The sequence below is a fragment of the Oryzias latipes genome, chromosome 13 (assembly GCF_053564925.1).
Source record: "Oryzias latipes strain Hd-rR chromosome 13, Olatipes_Hd-rR_3.1".
In the NCBI taxonomy this organism is placed as follows: Eukaryota; Metazoa; Chordata; class Actinopteri; order Beloniformes; family Adrianichthyidae; genus Oryzias; species Oryzias latipes.
The window spans coordinates 13,352,382-13,371,980 of NC_136249.1; the positions used below are offsets into that span (position 1 = coordinate 13,352,382).

General features: G+C 38.7%; 1 protein-coding gene across 5 annotated transcripts in view; it reads right to left on the bottom strand.

The window, feature by feature from the left end:
• The window catches only part of sphkap (SPHK1 interactor, AKAP domain containing), a 139,824-nt gene that overhangs the window by 8,484 nt on the left and 111,741 nt on the right, over window positions 1–19,599 (bottom strand). For 4 of the 5 annotated variants that reach the window (XM_078956484.1, XM_020708403.3, XM_078956483.1 and 1 more), the window contains exons 4-6: window positions 2,302–2,361; window positions 1,755–1,895; window positions 177–441 (exon numbers count right to left, since the gene is read on the bottom strand). In XM_078956484.1, the coding sequence (XP_078812610.1) occupies window positions 177–441; window positions 1,755–1,895; window positions 2,302–2,361 (466 nt within the window). Of the gene's footprint in view, window positions 1–176; window positions 442–1,754; window positions 1,896–2,301; window positions 2,362–2,431; window positions 2,601–19,599 lie in introns of those variants that run through there. The other variant, XM_078956485.1, reaches the window with a different exon arrangement.

Sequence of the window (19,599 nt, forward strand, 5' to 3'; positions counted from 1 at the left end):
CTTTCTATATCTAGTGTACCAAGACTCATTGCTATAATTTGTGGGGACACTTTGCAGAAATAACACACAAAAAAACAAGTTACAGGTTACATTTTTTTTGCCGGTTTTAGACAGTCTTGCATTAAATTTGTACATTTCTAAAGCAAAGCCTTTCGCCAAAGAGTGATGAAGGTCACCGTTTCTTAAGCCATCATCCTCACTGTCGTCCCCAAGGTGCTCTGAGGCCGTCAGGAAGTCCTCTTCAATTGATGAGATGGAGCGGTTGGTGTCATCATCAACTCTCTGTCCGACGCCACGACCAGGATAAAACTGTTGCTCCCTCCCCCACTGCATGCCCATAAGGACCTTGTTGAGCTCAGAGATGATGCTGGCAGGGGGCGCCAGGCGCATCTTCCCCGAACACTGAAGCAAGCACACGCCTGTGCTCCTCTGCTGCCCACCCTGAAAGAAGCGCATATGGATGTTTATGGAGGTAGATACTCTACATGCATAATGCACGCACTAAGCATATGCAGACTTTAAGTTAAACACCCACTCCCTTCACCGTTTGATCTTTTTTAAAAGCACTCACAGGGGGTCTTTTAATCATGATTATTCCGTTTTTTTGCCAAAATAAAAAAAATCATGTCATTTTTCTACAGAGTGGTAGCTGTTCATTAGAAATTTGCCTCTGAATTATGGACGGGACCATTGGCACAGAGCAGCCGCCCTCCCTATCCCTGATACTGAGAGCTCTCTGTTAAAGCAGAGCAGGGAGCTTATTGACCGCATTATATTTTCTACGTCAGAAATAAGCTCTTTTTCAACCAAGATTTTTTTCATCTATTCTTGATTTACAACTATTTTAATACAAAAATATTCCGAAATACAATTTTAAACAGAATTTTCTTTCATATAAGTTCTCCATCATGAGAAAATGCCATAAGAATAAAACACCAAAAACACTTTTTTTCATCGGAGTGGGTCTATACAGTGAAATTACAAAGAAAGCCATTTATTTTGTGCGTCTGTTGGACCTTTTTTCTAGCTTTCTTTGAGGCTTCTGAATTTAATTTTAATTCTCTGTGCATGTGTCTCTTCCTGTGCATTGACTCTGAAAAAAATTGTTTTTTAACAGTGATGGATTTAGAAGAACCAAAAGAGCATTGATCTTCTAAGGTATGGATTTTTTTGGGGGGTATTATTTTACTAAAGTGTTCTAAATCAAAATTTTGTAGTATTAAGTCAACTTTTCACCAGATGGAGGACTTTCATTTTCACAAACATTGGTCAAACTTTTTCTTTTCAGCATGAAGCTGACTCGACTGCTGGAGAGGAGGAGTCTTTGTTGAATATAAGCTCACATGGTGAAGGCAAAGTGTGTCTAGTGATAAAGTCACTTCATTTTCCCTGAAACTTTCAAGAATCATTTATCATACATCTTTTATGCATTACTTTTCTTTTCATTTATCTACTTCTGTCTGATTTTTTCAGTCAGTTGGCACAGGACAAAAGTTAGAAATGCTAGTAGAGCGTGACATGAAAGTAGAAAGCAAATACATTAACATTCAACATTTTTTAGGATAGTTTTGTTTGACAAAAAAAGATTAAAATACTTTTATGAACTATCATAAGGAGATATATTACCTCAGACAAAAGCATAAAATATTGTTTTTATACAACAAAGCAGCTCATAGTACACAGTCTGCAACACAGGGGGGCTTATTCAAAGCGTGGAAATGCTTGTGAGAATTTTAAAACCATGGAAAACTTACCTGCGGGGGAGACTGTGGGTGTGTTTGGCTGCAGTCTGGAGCTTCTAGGCCCCCGAGCAGTAAAATTTCATTTTCTTTTGGCTGATGGAGAGTCAGCAATTCAACGAGCTTTGGCAAGTCTGGAGACATTGATGCCAATTTCTGCAAGATACATGCAAAGCACAAAGGTAGGGCTCACTCATAGAACTAATCATAATATTGTGACCTTTTTTTCTTTTCCAGACTCTAAATGTAATCTTATTTGGTTCCATGTTATTCCAGGTCCCACGAAGATTAAAATCCTGTCTGGTGAAAGGGGCCGAGTGTTGCATGAACAACTATCGATTGCTCACCAATGTCAGAGTAATTTGCAAAATCCGCATATCATCCAAACAATCAGCCCTCTTATTTTGGGTAAGAATCTTGCATCCATGGTTACAGATGTGAGCTATTTATGCAAAGCACAATGAACAGAGATCCTGAGAGACGAAAAGTCGGCAAAAGACAGAAAGCAAGCAAGAGACATGAGATGAGGGAGGGTTCGAGTGTGGAACAGGGAGGTGCTTACCTTCATGCTTTTCTCATCCCGACAGTCCGTTTTCTGAGAGTCCAAAGTCACAAAACAGATCTGTAAAACCAACATGATTATATATGGCATCCCAATAGATGTTTCAATGCATGCACCAAGTCATAACCACCTTTGCGAATGCCATTGACTCCAGCACTTGAGTCAACACCTTCATGTGACTTAAAGCTCTAGTTGCTGCTTTTTGTTTGCCAATGAATGTAGTATAACCAAGGCTCTCATTGGCAGAGGCCTCCACAAGAAGACTCTCCTGTCTGTGAGGGGCTCAGCCTCCCTCTCCTCCTGCCACACACGCCTTTGCCTCAGGCTGCAGGTTTAATGGTCTATGATGGAGTCCTTGTGTCAGCGGTGGGAGTTGGGGACTTTCTAATGGCTGTTGAACTTAAAAGCACAAAGCCTGTGATGTAAGTTGGCACAGTCAAGTAAATAAATCAAGAGAAACTATTTTAAAAGGTCGGGTTCCCACCTGAGCAGCCACATTCTAGCATATATGACCAAGGGACCTTGATGTGGTGCTTCTGTCGTGCACACAGTCCTCCTTTGCATTCCAAACAGTGAGGTTGTCGTTAATGATCAAACTCTGCGATCTTGTGAGTGACTGGGGTGTTCTTATCCTTTCAAATGCAAAAGACACCCAGTTGGGATGCTGCTGCCTATTTAAGACACCCCTTCCAAAGCTCCCCAGTATCTGCATCTGTTTCACCTGCCACCATCTTCCCCCTGTCTTTTTTCTCTGTTCCTGCAAAAAGAATATCTAGTTTCAAAATATCATTTTGACAACTTTTCAAGAAGTGTTTGGTTTGATCTTTACAGACCTTTTGAGAAGTATTTTTTAAATGTGACATTTCCTTAATACTTTTAAACAAATTTTAACATCAAGACGAGCATCAAATTCTGTACACGATTGCAGACCATAATTGGATGTTTGTCACATTAAAAAACACGGGATAAACTGTTATGTTTCTCACATGGCTCCATTTTGACTTAAAGTTTGTCATCAGATATTTGCAACCATCAAGCATTATGAAATCATGAAATCTGCAGACTCTCACCATTTAGTAGTGTATGTTATGAACATTGTGAAAAGCAGTAGAATAGCTTTAGATTAGTCTCTTAAATTAGCCTTACGGTTACTTCACGATACAAGTATCACACGCATGACAATGGCGGTTTCCACTTTTGATGAACCTCAAAGGAACTGCAAGACACACTTGCGCTCCTCTTAAGATGTGTCTTGAACCGGCCGCTCCTCTTTACGACCCTCCATTGGTCCAGACAGCTTAAAACCAGAATCACCCATACAGGTCAACCCACATATGAGTGCATGTGGCTATGGCTTATAATATATGGTACGGCTTGTGACAGCTTTATTCTGTTAGAAAAAAAAAGGTTTTCAAAGAATATTATACAGATTTTGTTAGTGAGACAGGATTAGAACCCAAAGACAGAACCAGAAAATTTTTCTTGATCTCCACCCTTTATGATGTGATCAACAGTTTAGAATGCTGAAGAAAGTCCAAGAAATCATAACAGTGTTCTTCCCAGTCAGCTACCATTAAAATGCCACTTGATCAAAACTGCTTTAGTTTTTGTTGGGTTTAGACTAAAATGTGTTGTTTTTTTCTAAAAACCTGTCAGTTGTTCTGCTACTGTTTCATTTCTTTAGAACAGAATGTCAAAATAAACATTTTTTGGGTAGTGAAGGCTCCAGAAGGCCAGTTTAAAAAAGCTTTGGAATGTTATAAAGTCTTTAGCCTGTAACCCTGATTGATTATTATAATATTTATCTTTCAGGCAGGCTGTGCTTCACCTTTAGCCTCAATCTGAATACAATTAGAACTTCTCTCTTGTTACTGCCCACGCACAATGATGACTGCATTGTACTCACAGAGGTAAAAACAGTCTGCCTATTTGGTCTCCATTACTTATGTCAGTTTACTGTGTGTGATGAGGGCCTTTTTGCTAGAAAAGCCTTTAAATGTCAACAACATGCACACTGCTACAGCAACAAACTCACACCATTAACTGAAACATAGACCATGGCCTAATATTACCATTTTCTGGCACGAGTCCTTTTTCGAGGAAGGTCGTTTTTTAGGATATTTGCCTCTCTTTATCTATTGTTAGCATAATTTATGTATCTAGAGGCTAAAAAGAGACTGTATTGTCTGAATTTTTTACCTACAGTAGTTAAATTTAAATGTGCTTTGTCTGTTTTTTTAGAGCACCTCAGCAGTATTCACATGAGCTGATATTAGAAATTGTTCGAGGAGAAACCAGCGACACCTTCCCCTGCCTGCCGTCACACCGTCTGCTCAGACTGAGTGGAAAAAGAAACACAAATGATCTTCCTGACCTTAGGAGAGGTTGGAGCAATTTAACCCATCAGTCAGTGAGAGCCAAGAGGCAGCTGCTCCAAATTTAGGAAAGAGAAAGCCATATTGGCATCTGATAGTGGCACAAGCCTGGAGACATACTCTGATTCCATCCGTTTTTAAGAAACAGGACAAACATCATCTGAGGAAGATAAAAGGATAGCTGGAAACAAAATACACAATCGATTTCTGTGTGATAAATAGATTGTACAAAGTCAAAAAGGTGTGAGGTGGCAAAACACAGTCCTGTGCACAGATCTCCTCTTCACGTTTCAGAGAGCTAATACACAGTGATTTGAGGTCAGAACAAACACAGTACTGTCACTCTGAGGAATTCAGATGGCCTCTTGGTACTTCCAGGATCAATACTGCCTTTTAATTTGAAAATATTTTGAATTGCTAAGGGATATAAAATTCCCAGCAGCTACTGTTTGTTCAATACAACAAATGCCGCTGATGTGAAAAACAAAAAAATATCACAAACCCAATGAGTCAAAAGGTCGATGGCAACCGCAAACACCACTTTTTGTCGCTAAATCTGCAGACTGTGCTCTGGTCATTTAGTAGTGTGGGTTATTTATGAACATTAAAAACGAGAGTATTGCTTCAGTGTATCTGTGATGGACATTTCTTCTTATGAAATACAGAAAATACTTTTGCTCATTCCAGATAACAGGTTTTGAAGTGGTGTCTTTTCAGAAAGGCAATCTTTTGAGTCTGGTAAACTGATTGTACAAACACTGCTGCCCTAAGAAACCCTGCGGAAGATAAAAAGCCTTTAATTATAGTGATCCTGGAGTTTTTGTGTTTTTTCTGATCTTAAATTGATGTCTACAGGTATTTATAACTGCTTCTTCTCAATGTCGAATTAGGAGGAAACAAATATTTTACACCATTTTTTATCATCTCGAGGTCTTTTTCTTTTCAGAAACAATGGTGGGGTAAGGTTTGCAGAAGCAGCTTATTATTGAATCGAGATATTCCAGTTTTGTCTCCACTTTTCATCACATAAGTCACGGAGTAAAAAAGGCACTAATCCTGCATAGGTAAAATGTTATCTTGGCGTTTTAGTAAAAAGATTTTCACTTGCATAAACAAAAGGCATTAAAAGGGGTGGCCTAAATACGGTACCCTAAATACCTTTTAACCTTGATTCATCCTGTGGTTTGAGAGCATGAAATCTTCTGTCTGATGACCCCCAATGCCATTTTGCTGTGTTATTACACTTCCTATGATAGGATCTGGGTGTGTGTGCTCCATGCGGAGCCTGACTCATGCAGATTACAGCCGTGCTCAGGATTTAACTGAAACTTGACTCTAACCACAAAGTGCTGATGGACTGCTGAGCTTAAAGTGGACAGAAACTCAATGAGCTACTGAGAAAATTAGGTTGAGATCAAATGACAAATATGTTCAAAAAACCTTTTAAAAAATATTTTTAGCGGAATAATAGTATTGGCTTTTGTAATGGTAAATAAATGATCACCTTAAAGTAAACCCTATAGGTGCAATGATAAACAACATTAAATGACAGGGGCCTTGTGTTATGACAAAACCCTTTCTTCTCAGTTTAGGTTTTACTCACACAAAAGCAAACGTAACAGTTGGTGGAGAAACACTTGGTCTAAATCTGCAGTTTTATTTTATTTTTTTATTTTTTTTTGTCTCAGTTACAACTTCTTGCTATAATTACCTTAGTCTTTCATAGCTCCTGGTTAAATTTAGCAATTACAGCAGTTGTTTTATGGTAATCCTATTGTATGATTTACGTAGTTTCAGAGTCATTTTTGGGTCTTTCCAATCATTAGCGTTTTTAGAAACAATCTATCTTCGTATTTTTTAAAATGAATTTGATTTATTTATCTATTTTTACGTCTTTATTTTTCTGTTCTCTTGTATTTGAAAGACAAAAAAAAAAAAATACCACCATTTCCAATACCACAGTTGGATGTTGGTTCGAATTGTGGACATTTAACTCTTATGGTGCTTCCACTCTGAGCTGTTTGGTCCGCTCCAGAGTTGCTTTGGTTGGACAGTCCATTTGGTTTGAGAAATATGAAAATGAATTCTGGTGAGGACCAAACACATAAACTCAGGTCTTCCTGAGAACAAGAGTTGTGGTTAAAGTGAACTCTGTGATTCAGCTGCAGTTGTAAAAGCAACAGGGCTATCTACAGATAGGTGGGCTGTGTGGCCTCCACGGTTGGGAAACACACTAATCATAAGAACTACAAAGTTCATAACAGACTAAACTAAGTGAGTAATGTAACCATGCTGCATTATGAATGACAAAATACACAAGAGGAGAAAAGACAAAATGCTACTACAGATAAGGAGTTGATCACTTACTCAAAAGATGTCTAGAGGGCCAAAAATCACTATTTTTCTGGTCAGTGCTCTATACAAGCAATATTGCCCTCAAATGAACCACAGTTGCGACTACGTGACATTTCTAGGAAGTTACTGCTATCGATATATTTCATCATCTTCTAAATGATGGATCTGAAGAACAGGATCTAAACTCATTACCACTTTAGTCACAAACAGAAGGCTTAGTCCAAACTGTCCTCATGGGTGAATAAAGGCTGTCTGTGGGCGAACAATGGGGAAAGCTGTACTGATCACGCAGCTAGTGCGCACAAAATATCTGTCATTGGCTATTCGGTGAGCCTGTAGAGTGAAAATGTTCATGCACATTTTTTCTAGATGCAGTCAGTAAGAAGCCAGTACTTGCACCTTATTAAAGACTAGAGCAGGGGTGTCAAGATCCAGGCCTTGAGGCCCGTTGTCCTACATGTTTAGTTTGACACCCTTGGACTAGAGCCTGGCATTAGGACATCGTACAAAAGTATCAACCGTACGTCATAAGTGCGTGTAACTTACATTAGCCTTTCAAATGCTTAACAATACATTTACCACACTCAAAACAATCGGATTTTCCATTTTCATGAGTTCCCAAGTGATGGCCTCTAAGAACCACAAGGGAACTGCGAGACACACATGCGCTCCACTTAAGTTGCAGCCACCCCTTGTTATGACCCTCTACGGACCCAGACAACTCAAAAATCCATAGCACCCGTACATATCCACCACTTGTGTGGGTGTATATGACTAAGGCTTGCTGGTGACGGTAATTAACCCTTGTGCTATCTTAGATGACCCCACCCTTACATTGACGTGTTCTCCCTACCATGACAAAGGTGGATAAAAGTGGAAAGATTTCATGTAATCCATGGACACCAGTGAAGATCACAAATCATTGAAGAAAAAATATTCAGCGCATTGTCTAGTGGGTCTAGATGACCCAACTCCCAATGTTAAAGTGCCTAGGATAGCAAAAGGGTTAAAAACACATCAGCTGACTCTCTAAGCTCATCTGGGCTTTCAGCTTTACCCCTGATACTTGGATGAGCTGTATAAAATGCCACTGACCTCTTATCAGTATCACTGAAAAGTGAATGTTATCCTGCAGAGTTGCCCTGCATGCTAAACAGTTTAGAGTTGGCACATATATGCTGAGTCATTGTATAAGCTTCTAATGGTGTTTTTCAAATGTGGGTCATCACTGGAAAAATCCTGTTTATGGGTAAAAACAACATGCTTTTAACAGCAAATATAGCTGGACTAAGCGGCTGATGATTAGGATTTCCTTCTTAATGAATAGAGGCAAATGTATATTGTTGAAGTTATTTGCTGGAAAATAATGTTGCCACTAAATGCCAAAGTCAAATTTATTCATTGCACAATATTAAAACAACCTTTGAATGCTCAAAGAGGTGTAGAGTGAGAAAAAAGTCATCACTGTCATAAGAAGATAAAAACATCATAAACCAGAAAACATCAAAGCAACCATACAAAAAAATGTGTGAAATTGAATAAATTCAAATGTAATGAGCCTGTTTTCTATTTTTTTTGAGTTTATGCTTGAGATCACTGTGACAACATGTTGTCAATGTAGTTTTTTTTTTTTTTTTACGAAACCAGTAAGCACATTAGAATGCCATTATGAAGAACTCGTACAGAGTAAACTCTTAGAAATAAGAGCTGATACTTGACCCAGCGAGAAAAAAGTGTAAGCACATTTCTACCGAATGCAGGCTGACTTCTTTCTACACTTAGGCGAACAAATATAACTTGTGTGCTCACAGACATACTTTCAATTAACCATTTTGTGCATGGATGCAGTCCCTAATGCTATAAACCTCTACACACGTTCAGTTTGCTTTGTTCATCCTGGCTTCTTTCCTTCTGAGCAGTTCGCTTTTTTCTGCTTACTACTCAGATCCTCCCACACACAGCTGTTGATTTTGCTGCCTCTGCCTCCCTTTTTGCTAGAAAACGTAATAAGTAGGCTGTGTTGGCTTATATATTAATTACATTGTGCCCCCTGCCTAATAGTACCAATTGTAAAATGCACACAAATCTGGAGGCTGTTGAGTCCCGTAAGACTTTGGTGCCATTGGTTCCTAATTTTTAGAACAAGTTACAGTGAATATTTAATCTGTTGTAAAACTGTGTACTTCGCATCTTCATTCCAACAATAAATTTAGATAACAAAATGAGTTTTTATTTTGTTTAAATATTTTTATCTGAAATGTTCGGATTCTAAGTTGTCTTATGAAAACAAAGACATCAGGGGGATGATGATCCGACAAAGAAGTCATTGAGAAACTCCTTCCATTATCCCAATTCCTGCCAACAAGGATCCCAAAAAATCCATTGTCAAAAACATGCATTATTTATCTAGTAATAACTAGCAGGAACGTCTAGAACATTTTTAATACGTTTTGTACAGTTTCATAATGTGTGGTACTTTTTACGTCTGTGTTTCACAAGCAAAATACTTAATTTATTTGATTTTGATTCATTTTTTACAACTTCACTCAATGTATGACTCAGCACTGATAAAATAATGATTGGCTATAACAAATTCTTTTGTTGATTTAAGCTGAATAATAGGTGGAACTATACTTATGATAATATTATAATTTATTTTCAATGAAACCCCACAAAAGCTTCTTTCTTGCCTTTAAAAGACAATAAATTGCTAATAATTTAGTGAATTGATTTTGTGTTTTTCAAGTGAAGACTAATTTTTTTTTGATAATCAATTTCATTAATCCAGCTCTAATTATAGCAATGTAATACTTTCACAAATGTAATATTTTTGTTTCTGTCATTCATATAGAAATCTGCACTCTAAGTTTTTATTAACTTTGCTTTTAGTGATTTCTTTTAAACACCCATAAACACCCTTTTTTTCTTTTCCCTGTCAACCCAAATATGAACTCAAACTAATAAAACTTTCTGGACTGAAGTTTGACATAAAAGGACCGAGCTAAATCCCATCTGGTCCCTGGATAACATGTCTATATAAATGCACACAAGAAACAGACCGGAAAAACTATGCAATACTGTCATTGTTAAGAGGGAATAATGAAAAGGTTATCAGAAGACGCAACCATTATTTTGAAACTGCCCTTGATTAGGATTGAATTTTTTAAGTGTTTTGAGGGGGACAAACAGCAACAATGGGTTATTTTCCTACAACTCCAGAAAGCAACAAAACACTCTTAGCATGGACTCGATCATACTGGAGTTGGAGAAATGATTGGAAAACACAGAGTACAGTTTGTTCCAGAGGTTCCCAGAGGAGCAAGTCCAGTGAGCTTGTCCCAAGGTCAGACCAATCACAGCATTGAAATACTGCAGAAAACCTATTAGCTACAGTTAAAGCCCTGTAGGTGTTTAAAGGTGATGACAGCACAATTAAGACTGATGAGATATTTTCGTCTTTTAGGCAAACTTTACCTAAATAAGGCTTCTCTTTTTAAGATGCAACCTAAAAATACTGTTTGAAAACACAAAACCTGTTTGAATATGTCAACCCATTGATGGTGAGATAAAAATATGAACATATTGTTTTAGAGTCTTTGTCCGACATCATATCAATACAGTGGTGGGGATTATGATATTTTAGGGGATAAAATGCAGCTACGATTTTATATTTCCTTGTGTTTTAATAAGTAACAAAGAAAAAAATACTGCTTTGACGCAAAGACCCACTCCAGTGAAAATAGTGTTTTTGGTGTTTTTAACATTTTCTTGTTGCCTTTTTATGATGATGGAGGACATGTATAAAGAAAATTAAGCTTACAGTTGCATTTCTGAGTATTTCTTTATTCAAATTGTTGGAAATGGCTGTTGGAAGGCTTGTAGGTGTGATGTAGAACCCACAACGCCTCAACGCCAGCAAGCTCCCTGCTCCCCTCCATTCTGATGCATCCACTTTCAGACAAATAGGCCCATGTACGTCTTTGTTTTCCTTGTCTGAGCTGGTATCTGGCGCAAAACTATATGGCTGGATAGCTCCAATATTTCTTGCCAACCGCAAATAATGTGAGGGGCTGTTAGGTGAGTGTGTAGACAAATGGATGATGGGAAAAGGGGTGTAGGCTAACTGTGGGTAAAAAATGGGCAAATGTGCATGGGGCACGCTGGTGGCCCGCATGCATTATCAAGGTCATACACTGCTGGGTGAACCTGAAGAGCTTACATGTTTATACACATTTTTTTCTAGGCATGCTGCAGGCAACAGGCTGTAGTAAACACATATAATAGCATGTAATGCTAAGGTGATGTAGGTGAGACACAGGGGTGTCATATGGATTTTTCGTACAGAGATGGAAAGCCAATGATCTGGACTTGTTCTTTTACTGCAGGGCCTCCCCTCTATCATTGGGTTAACTGTAATGATGATATGTAAAGCTTAGCTTAAACTGGGTCGGGGAAATGGCCTCAACAACTCCAACAAAACTGAACAAAATCACATCAAACACGAAAAAAGGGGCCAGGTCTTAACCTGAACGAATGCAGAGGGAAGACTTTAAGTGTAGCTCATACAGAGAGTAGCTTAAGTAAACAAACCTAAAGCACTATGTCTATATTCCAAATCCTTCTTAATCTTTGCTTTCACTGAATGAAAAATATCCTCTAGGATACCAACACAGCCTTATTCCCACTCCAAGGTCATGGCATCATGCTTAATCTGCAATGCACTAGGACTTATGTCAGGCCATTTTGGTTCTTTCTATTTCAATTTAAGCCTTATTCATTTGATGTATTTTGAGGGGGGGCGTCAAGGCTCAATGACTGCCCAACCACATTTTTTCGCAACAAACCGCATGGTGTTGGCGTGGAAACCAGACAGGCATGAGGATGTCACGACCGGCCTAATTAAGTGCTCATTATTTAAAACAGGTGTTGATGAGATGTAGGCATCATGAACTCTACAACTTAAAGCAACAGAAAAAAAAGTATATGTACACAGTGATTTAAACTTACGATGGGAGACATCTCTGCAGCTGTTCAGCAGCTGCGCTTCTCTATTTCTGAATCAAACCCCAACAATCACGGCTCAGTGGTGGATTGCTCAGCTTGCAGCCTCAAGCAAAAAACCACGTCGCTGATGCCGCCCTGGTTCTTTCCGATGCATAAATAATATAAATCTGTCATGGAAAATGTTGCAGCTCAGGCAGGAACATCTCTGCGTGCCAACGTTGGGCTGATATCTTGCATTAGACAGGTTAGAAAATTTGAAAATGAATCTTTCATTGTAGTTCTACTGTACAGGAAAGTGCAAGTCAAGCAGGTTATGAGAAGACAGAGAAGTCTGTTTTTGCAGATCAAAGGCTTGCTGGGGTAAAAGAAAAGCCCTTAAAGCTGTCGTTTCAAATTTAAACGAATGCATAAGAGACACCTGACAAAATGCATGTGTTGAAGAAATTACATTTAAATATGAGGCATTTAAGAACCAAAATGTGAAGACATGGAAATATTTCCAGTTATTCAAGCAAATTGTTGCAGATAGAGAAGCCTTTCAGAAGTATTTGTGTCTTTTTAATCTAGGTTTTTTATGTGTAGATGTCATGTACGAGTAATTCATTCTTGATTAATGCATGTTACTTTCTCTTTTTTGGTTTTGGTTTTTAGGGATTCCGCTCTCAGTTAAGCAATTTTTTACTTTAACCTGCTTTGCATTTGAAAATATACATATCAATCAACAGATATTAAAGTCAAATCAGTCTCTGTGTGGATCACAACAGCAGTTTGAAGAAAAATGTTTTGAAAGGTTTTGTAATCCTGTGCTGATCCTGCTTTAAGTCCATGTTCCTGACATGACTTGTGACCCATTTCCTGAGTTCTTCTAGTCTTTTTGCTGCTGAGGGACAGGTCTGAGTGCACCGTATCCAACAGGGACGTGTTTGAACCTGGAGTTGAACAGATCTTATGCTCTGAATCAGTGCAAGAAGACAGAGAAAGAATCAAGAGTTACTGCACCTCATTTCAGTTTGGTAAAAGATGCATTTAATAGCTACCGGTACAAATGTTGGGTTTGACTTTCTGCACTCACAGGTCTTCTCAGAAATTAGATGTATTCTTGTTTTTACTTTTTCATGCATGTTTTTTACTTCTGATCTAGGGTACAAATATCCTAAATAAAATAATTTTTAAATCATGCAAATATCTGACACCATTACAATGTTATCAGATAACACTTGTATAAGCACTCACCCCTAAAAATGAATTATAATGTACTGTTTTCGTCTTCAAACTGCTCAAACTGTCAAATCCCTCAGCAGAGTGAAGAAATGCAGTGTGACTATCGCAGCAACATGACACTTCTCTGTGGCTTCATGCATTAAAACATGAGTGAATGATCAAAGGTGACAACTTGATGCAGTCAGAGGTGGGTGATGAAGCCAAAGACGTAAACTGCTAAGATCTTATTTTTTATTTACCTCACAGTTGTTGCCCTTCCACACCTCACCATTTTAGGAAAAGTCAGCTGCTCAACACACAAACATCGTATGAAACAATCTCATTTGAATCAGTACGAGTAGTTAGACTGACAAAAATGCATGGAATCAGTTTGGGTCACAGATAAATCTTCATTGTCCTAAATAAAAACTTCCTCAGAAATCTTGTCTTTGTATTTTAATGAATGCCTTTTTCTGAGCTGCATTTATCTGAAGTATTCATTATTCCTCCAGACCACCTCTTCCTCTATAAGACTGAGGAAAGTGCCGTTGCCATCAATCACGCACTCTCATTTGACTGATTGGCTGTGTGAAGGTTTAACAGTGAACTGAAAATTAGAAAGAGCAGTTTGTCATGTGGAGGTCCGACAGCGATGCTGCAGGAGGATGGCCCACATCTGCTCACACTGTACCTCATAAAAACCACTACACGGCATTTCCTTCCATAATGAGATGCTATGTGAAAGAAAAGCTGACCACTACAAAGTGAAATGAAGAGATGTTTGTTTGGGTGATCATTCAGGAGAACAGAGTCAAGAGTTAGTCTGAAGTGAAAGTTGGTGTTTGGATGGACGGTTAGATGGTCTGTCTAAAAGTTACTCAAATCTGAACACTATGGACCCCTTGAAGTACGTCCTAAGGGGTAATTGTTCACGCTTTACAATAAGGTTCCAATAATTATTTCATAATTATTAACTGTGGCTGAGGAATGCTTACGAGATTTGGCTAAAATCATTAGTTAAAACTTTACTTACTTTTTGCTGCCTAACTACAAACAACTATAGTAAATGATTACTTCAGACATAATTAAGGCTTTACATATATATGAACTAAAATGTTTTTGATGCATACATAATGCTAAGCAATTTATTGATGCTTTGTTATACATTAAGTAGTGTTGAGTAATAAACATTAGTTAACTGCTAACTAATGCATTAAATAATAAACTTAGTAATACAAGCTAATGCATAAAAGTGTCTGTTAACACATTATTTATTAGTTAAAAAACGTTGCTAGCTAACATTAACAAAGGCCATCTTAGGAAAATTTTAGTAGTGGGCAGAACTGTTGGCGTGAAATAGGCTCTGCCGGTAGTTTACGGGCCCTTACAAGCCCCGCCTAACATTAGTGGTACAACAAAGATTCACAATGATTTAAAAAAGAATTACTCCGAAATGCAATTTTAAGCTTAACTTTCTCTACAGTACAGACCACAAGTTTAGACTGGGCAAACCTTTGGTCTGTACTGTATATCTGTCCTCCATCTTTAGAAAAAATGTGACTAAAACATGTTAAAAACACAAAAAACAGCATTTTTATTAGTGGGTTTCAAAATGATATATATTTAGGAATGGGTACCGTTTAGGTTTTATCATGTGTCAATCTGTTACTTTTGTAAGGCTGCTGTGAATTAAATTGTGATGGAATCAGCACTTTTTTTTAATATTTAACGGAGATCGAATAACGGAAAACATGCAAACTTTTCCTGAAAATATGCAAATGGTAGGAATCAGCATCACAGGTTCCTGCAGAGCCTGAATGTGCTTGAGCTGTTTGTTTTTCTCCGTCAGTCCCTGTTATCCTCACCCACATCGTGTGTGGATGATAAATTATTATAGCAATTTTAATGCTGTTGATGCTCATTGCATTGCTGTATTACGAATGCTGTTTGTACCTTGTCAATCTAAAGGAATACATCTTGATAATATTTAAGACAGGTCTGCATTGTGTTTGTGCGTGTGTGCATGGAGTGGGGGGTGATGACGACACAAGACGTCGGTTCTCATCTGTAGCAGACCCTGCAGCGTTTTTTTTGTCTTGCCGTCAAACGACAAAAGGAGGGAATTGATCAGAGGCCGACAATTGAGCGGACAGGACAAAAGATCGACATGACAGAGATCCACGGCAGTGACGTCTTTTTCTGACTCCCATACTTTGACTCCCAAAATGGCTAAGAGGGTGTTCACGCAGGCCCTGCGACATCACGTGCAAGGGGTCTATAGTTTGTGTGTTTCTCTCTAATGTCACAGAGGACCAGAAGCTGAAACATTTTCTGCTAAAAACGTTCATTTCCAAATGAACCCCTGTCCTTCTGTCTTCAAGAACGCAGCTTGTTCCTTGAGGTTTGAGCAACACCTGATTCGGCAGGAAGGTGCTCACACTTACAAAGTGCCACATGAGTGTGTGAAAACGGTGCGCTTAGCTGAATTAATACTATTTCCGTTAACTTGGTCATGATTAAGAGACTTTCGAGGCATCTTTAAGCAAGCGCAGGAAAAATGTCAAAACACTTTTGTGAGTTTCTGGCATTTACCTTGCAGAAAACATTGCCACCTCATCCTGTGACACATTGCATTTTAAACAGAAAGTCTGCTTAAGAAATAAGTTGTGATTAGGGCAAAATCCATTTAAAGCTATAACTGTATCATCCATAGCCTTTACTTACCACAGTAAAAAGCCTCTGTGTTTACATTTGTTGACAGATTTGTTAAAAACCAGTAGCAATTTTGTTCAAGCATAAATCACTTTTTATAAAAGCCCTACTCTGATGAAAATCGGGTTTTTGACATGCTCTTCAGGCATTTTTCTGATGATGGAAGACATGTCTCCAGGAAAACGACTTGCAAGAAAGTGAAAAGGATTTTTGATACTGAGATTGATGCTTCAAAAAGAAAAGAAGTGTTCACAGCCAGTGCTAATCAGAGCAAAATACAATGTCCTTATCATTTCAACAAATCCTGACATATTTATCTGGTGCTTTCGGCATTTCTAGACCGAATTTCAACTCAAAATGAACCCAATAGCCATCACTATTCTGTCTGTGATGGAATAAACACCGGTCTCCAATAGACGCCTGTCTTTTAGAAACCCCGGGACTACTACTGGAAGACATATTATAAACACATCCATCTTGCAAAAGTCTGGATGTTTTTTTTTTTCAGGGGCGAAACACAGACACACTGCTGGCTCTGGGTTGATGTCATCACCCACACGGAGTGAGGGCTGGTGCCTCAGAGATCCAGTCGTCTTACTTCCGGGTAGGAAAATGTACTGCGAAAATATCTCATATTTCATAAAAAAATTTTCTTTAGTATGCCAAAGGTAATATATGATCATTTATAATGATACAGTTTACTCTGAAAGGTGTAAAAATAGCATGATATTGGCCTTTATGACATTCAGAAATTAAATTATATCTGGTTACAAAACCCTTTTTTTAACCTCTTAATATTTTTAACATTTTTATCTGCCTTATCATTTTAGTATTTATTCGACACTAAAATTGTCCACAAATTGTGGGTGTGGTCTTTAGATTGACAGGTGACTAATGTAGCTTTATTGGGCGCCCAACCAACTGTTACGGCTTGTTTGTTCCCCAGACAGTATTTCCTGACTTAGATGACAAGTTTCAATGCAAACTACAATATTTTCATCTACCTTTCAGTCACAGAGGAAACAAAAGTGACATCAGTTAAAATGTCAGTATTTTAAGTCATCATTTCTAAATTTAGTGGTTTTGTGTTTGGATCAGAGCAAAATAAAGTGCCAGATGAGCAAACAGTGATGGAAGAAAAACATAGCTGGAGGAAACCCTTGCAGTCCAGATGATCAAGGTTGTTACAATCCATGTGAGAGAAAGACAAGTTCAGGCCAAACTTGGAAGCAATCGATGCACCAGGTGACATTGTAGAGATAAATTGATAGACCTGATAGAAAGTTGACTGTCAGTAAAATGCCTCCAGCTAAGTCACCCTCATGGGCAGAAATAGGGTTGGGTCCTTTGGGAAATAGGAGATCACAAATAGTTGTCAGCATGCCTTTGTGTGTGTGTGTGTGTGGGGGGGGGGGGGGGGGGGGGGGGGCATTCTTTGGCCATTCCACTAAACCTGGATCTGTCAGCTCAGGCTTTGAGCACAGCGGAGAGAGATGTTCTTCATTGTTCTTCATCTGAGTAAACAAGCTAATAAAGAGAGCACGTTCTCCATAATGTATTATTTTTTCTATTTTATGTTATTGTAGAAAAAGAAAATCTATATGTTCATGATCCTTTAGAATAAATATGCATCAATTATTTGTAATACTTTCCCAAAAAAGAACTAAATTTCTTATTTTAATATCAGTTTCATTTTCCTAATTTTTGAGGCTATATTTGATCACATGTCCTTCTCTAATATTTTCGTTCCTACCATGTTTCGGTTCTAAAACTATTTTATTATGTCTTAGAGTCATTCAATAATTGATTTGTTTGCATGTTGAGGATAATCATCTTAAAAGGTTTACTTCCAGTTCAGCTTCAGCCTCCTGTTGGATGGCCTCACATAATCCTCAAACACTCGTTCCTTTAATGCAGAGATCAGAGTCAAATCAATAACTGCAGGCTGTCTAATCCATGAGGCTTCTTCTTCTCAAAAAGGTGTCTAAAAACACACACACACCTTTTCCATTGGCTGCTGCATTTCCACCCAAAGAATCTGAGTTTTTCTCAAAGTTCTTATTTAATCCTTGATAGGATCGATTTTTCTGCAAGTGTAGAGACATTTATGTTTAAAAATGAAAACATACAGGCATTCCTTCAAACACGTTAAGTACGGTTAAAAAAGGTTTAAAGGGGATTTTAGTTACAATAATTTTCAGTTGCTCTGACAGAGATCCTGATGGTTTTATCGAGCATTTGAATATTAAAGACGTCATATCCTTAATACTAAATCTGCACTTAATAAAGTGATAAGGTATAAATTACTAATTAGAAGTTACAAACCAGATTTTGAAACGGTAAAAATTAGGATAATAGTTAAGTAAAGCACAATAGGGGTGTAATTATACAAATTTGCTTCCTCCCACTCCTTTTGCAGGCAAAAAATTACCGTAATTTCTGGACTACAAGCCGCTACTTTTTTCCTGCGCTTACAGCCCTGCGGCTTATTCAGTGACGCGGCTAATTTAAGGATTTAATTGGCGGCCGCCATGTACATACTTTCGAACTCAGTGAATAGTTTGAATTCTTTATCTAACACCAAGCACAAGGCATTTATATTCAACACACCTCTAAGCAGCCAAACAGCATGGACTTGACTTCAGGTCTTAGACACTTCAGTCATGGTTCAACAAAATGAAACACGCATGCCCGGCCGCATCCCAGAATCCTTTGGTGCCATTAGACCCAACGTGCACCAGATCGCCGCTACAATATGATGCAGCTTTCAAGTTAAAAGCAATCGTTAAAAGCAGCGTAAAAAAGTCCACCGTCACCAACGGGATTGGAAAAGCCGGTTTGCTGCGTGACGGAGAGAACAGCGCATGGAGTGAATGTACACTCCATTTACGGTTTCTAAGGAAACCGTAAAAGCGGAATTTTGCTTTGAAAAACTCACAGCCTCCGTGTGGGCTGGAGACATCTTCTCCTGCTGATTGAGCTGCGGGGCCGATGGCAGTCTGATGGCTCCCACACGTAACAACGCATCCGCCCCTCATACACAAAACGTACAGTATTAAGTCCGATTGCTTTGCACAGAAACTATTTGCTCCATCCACCGGCGCAACGGGGACGAAGTGCTCCTCCTTGAAGCCGCCCTGGCCAGAGGTGTCGGAGTAGATAGGAAGGGGAGACAAGGAGCGCGCGGGGCGGGAGCGGAGCGCAGAGGCGTCCGCGGAGTGCAGAGGCTTCTGAATTCTGACGCACGCGCCGCACTGAGGCGCGCGCTTTTCAGTCGCCGCTGCTGTATTTTACCGGTGTGTTTTTTAACCAGCCCTGTTACTCCCATAATGCTGCCGCGACACAAGCGGAAGGAGAGCTGTACCCGTTCACCCCTCCATGCACTGCTGATACTTGCTCATTCTTAAACACGTACAACAGAATGGCGAGCCGGGCATTGGCCCCGCCTTTAGCCCCTAAGACTCATGGGAAATGTGGAATCGCGGATGTAAATTTCCTCATCATAACTGAGGGATGTAATGTTGATTATATGGTTACTGTTTGTAATTTTATGTTAGATACCTAGATTGTCAATAAGTAAAAAAATTGAAATAAAAACACCATAACTGAGGAACTTGTGAACAGAATAGAGGTCCATGCTGTTTGACAGATG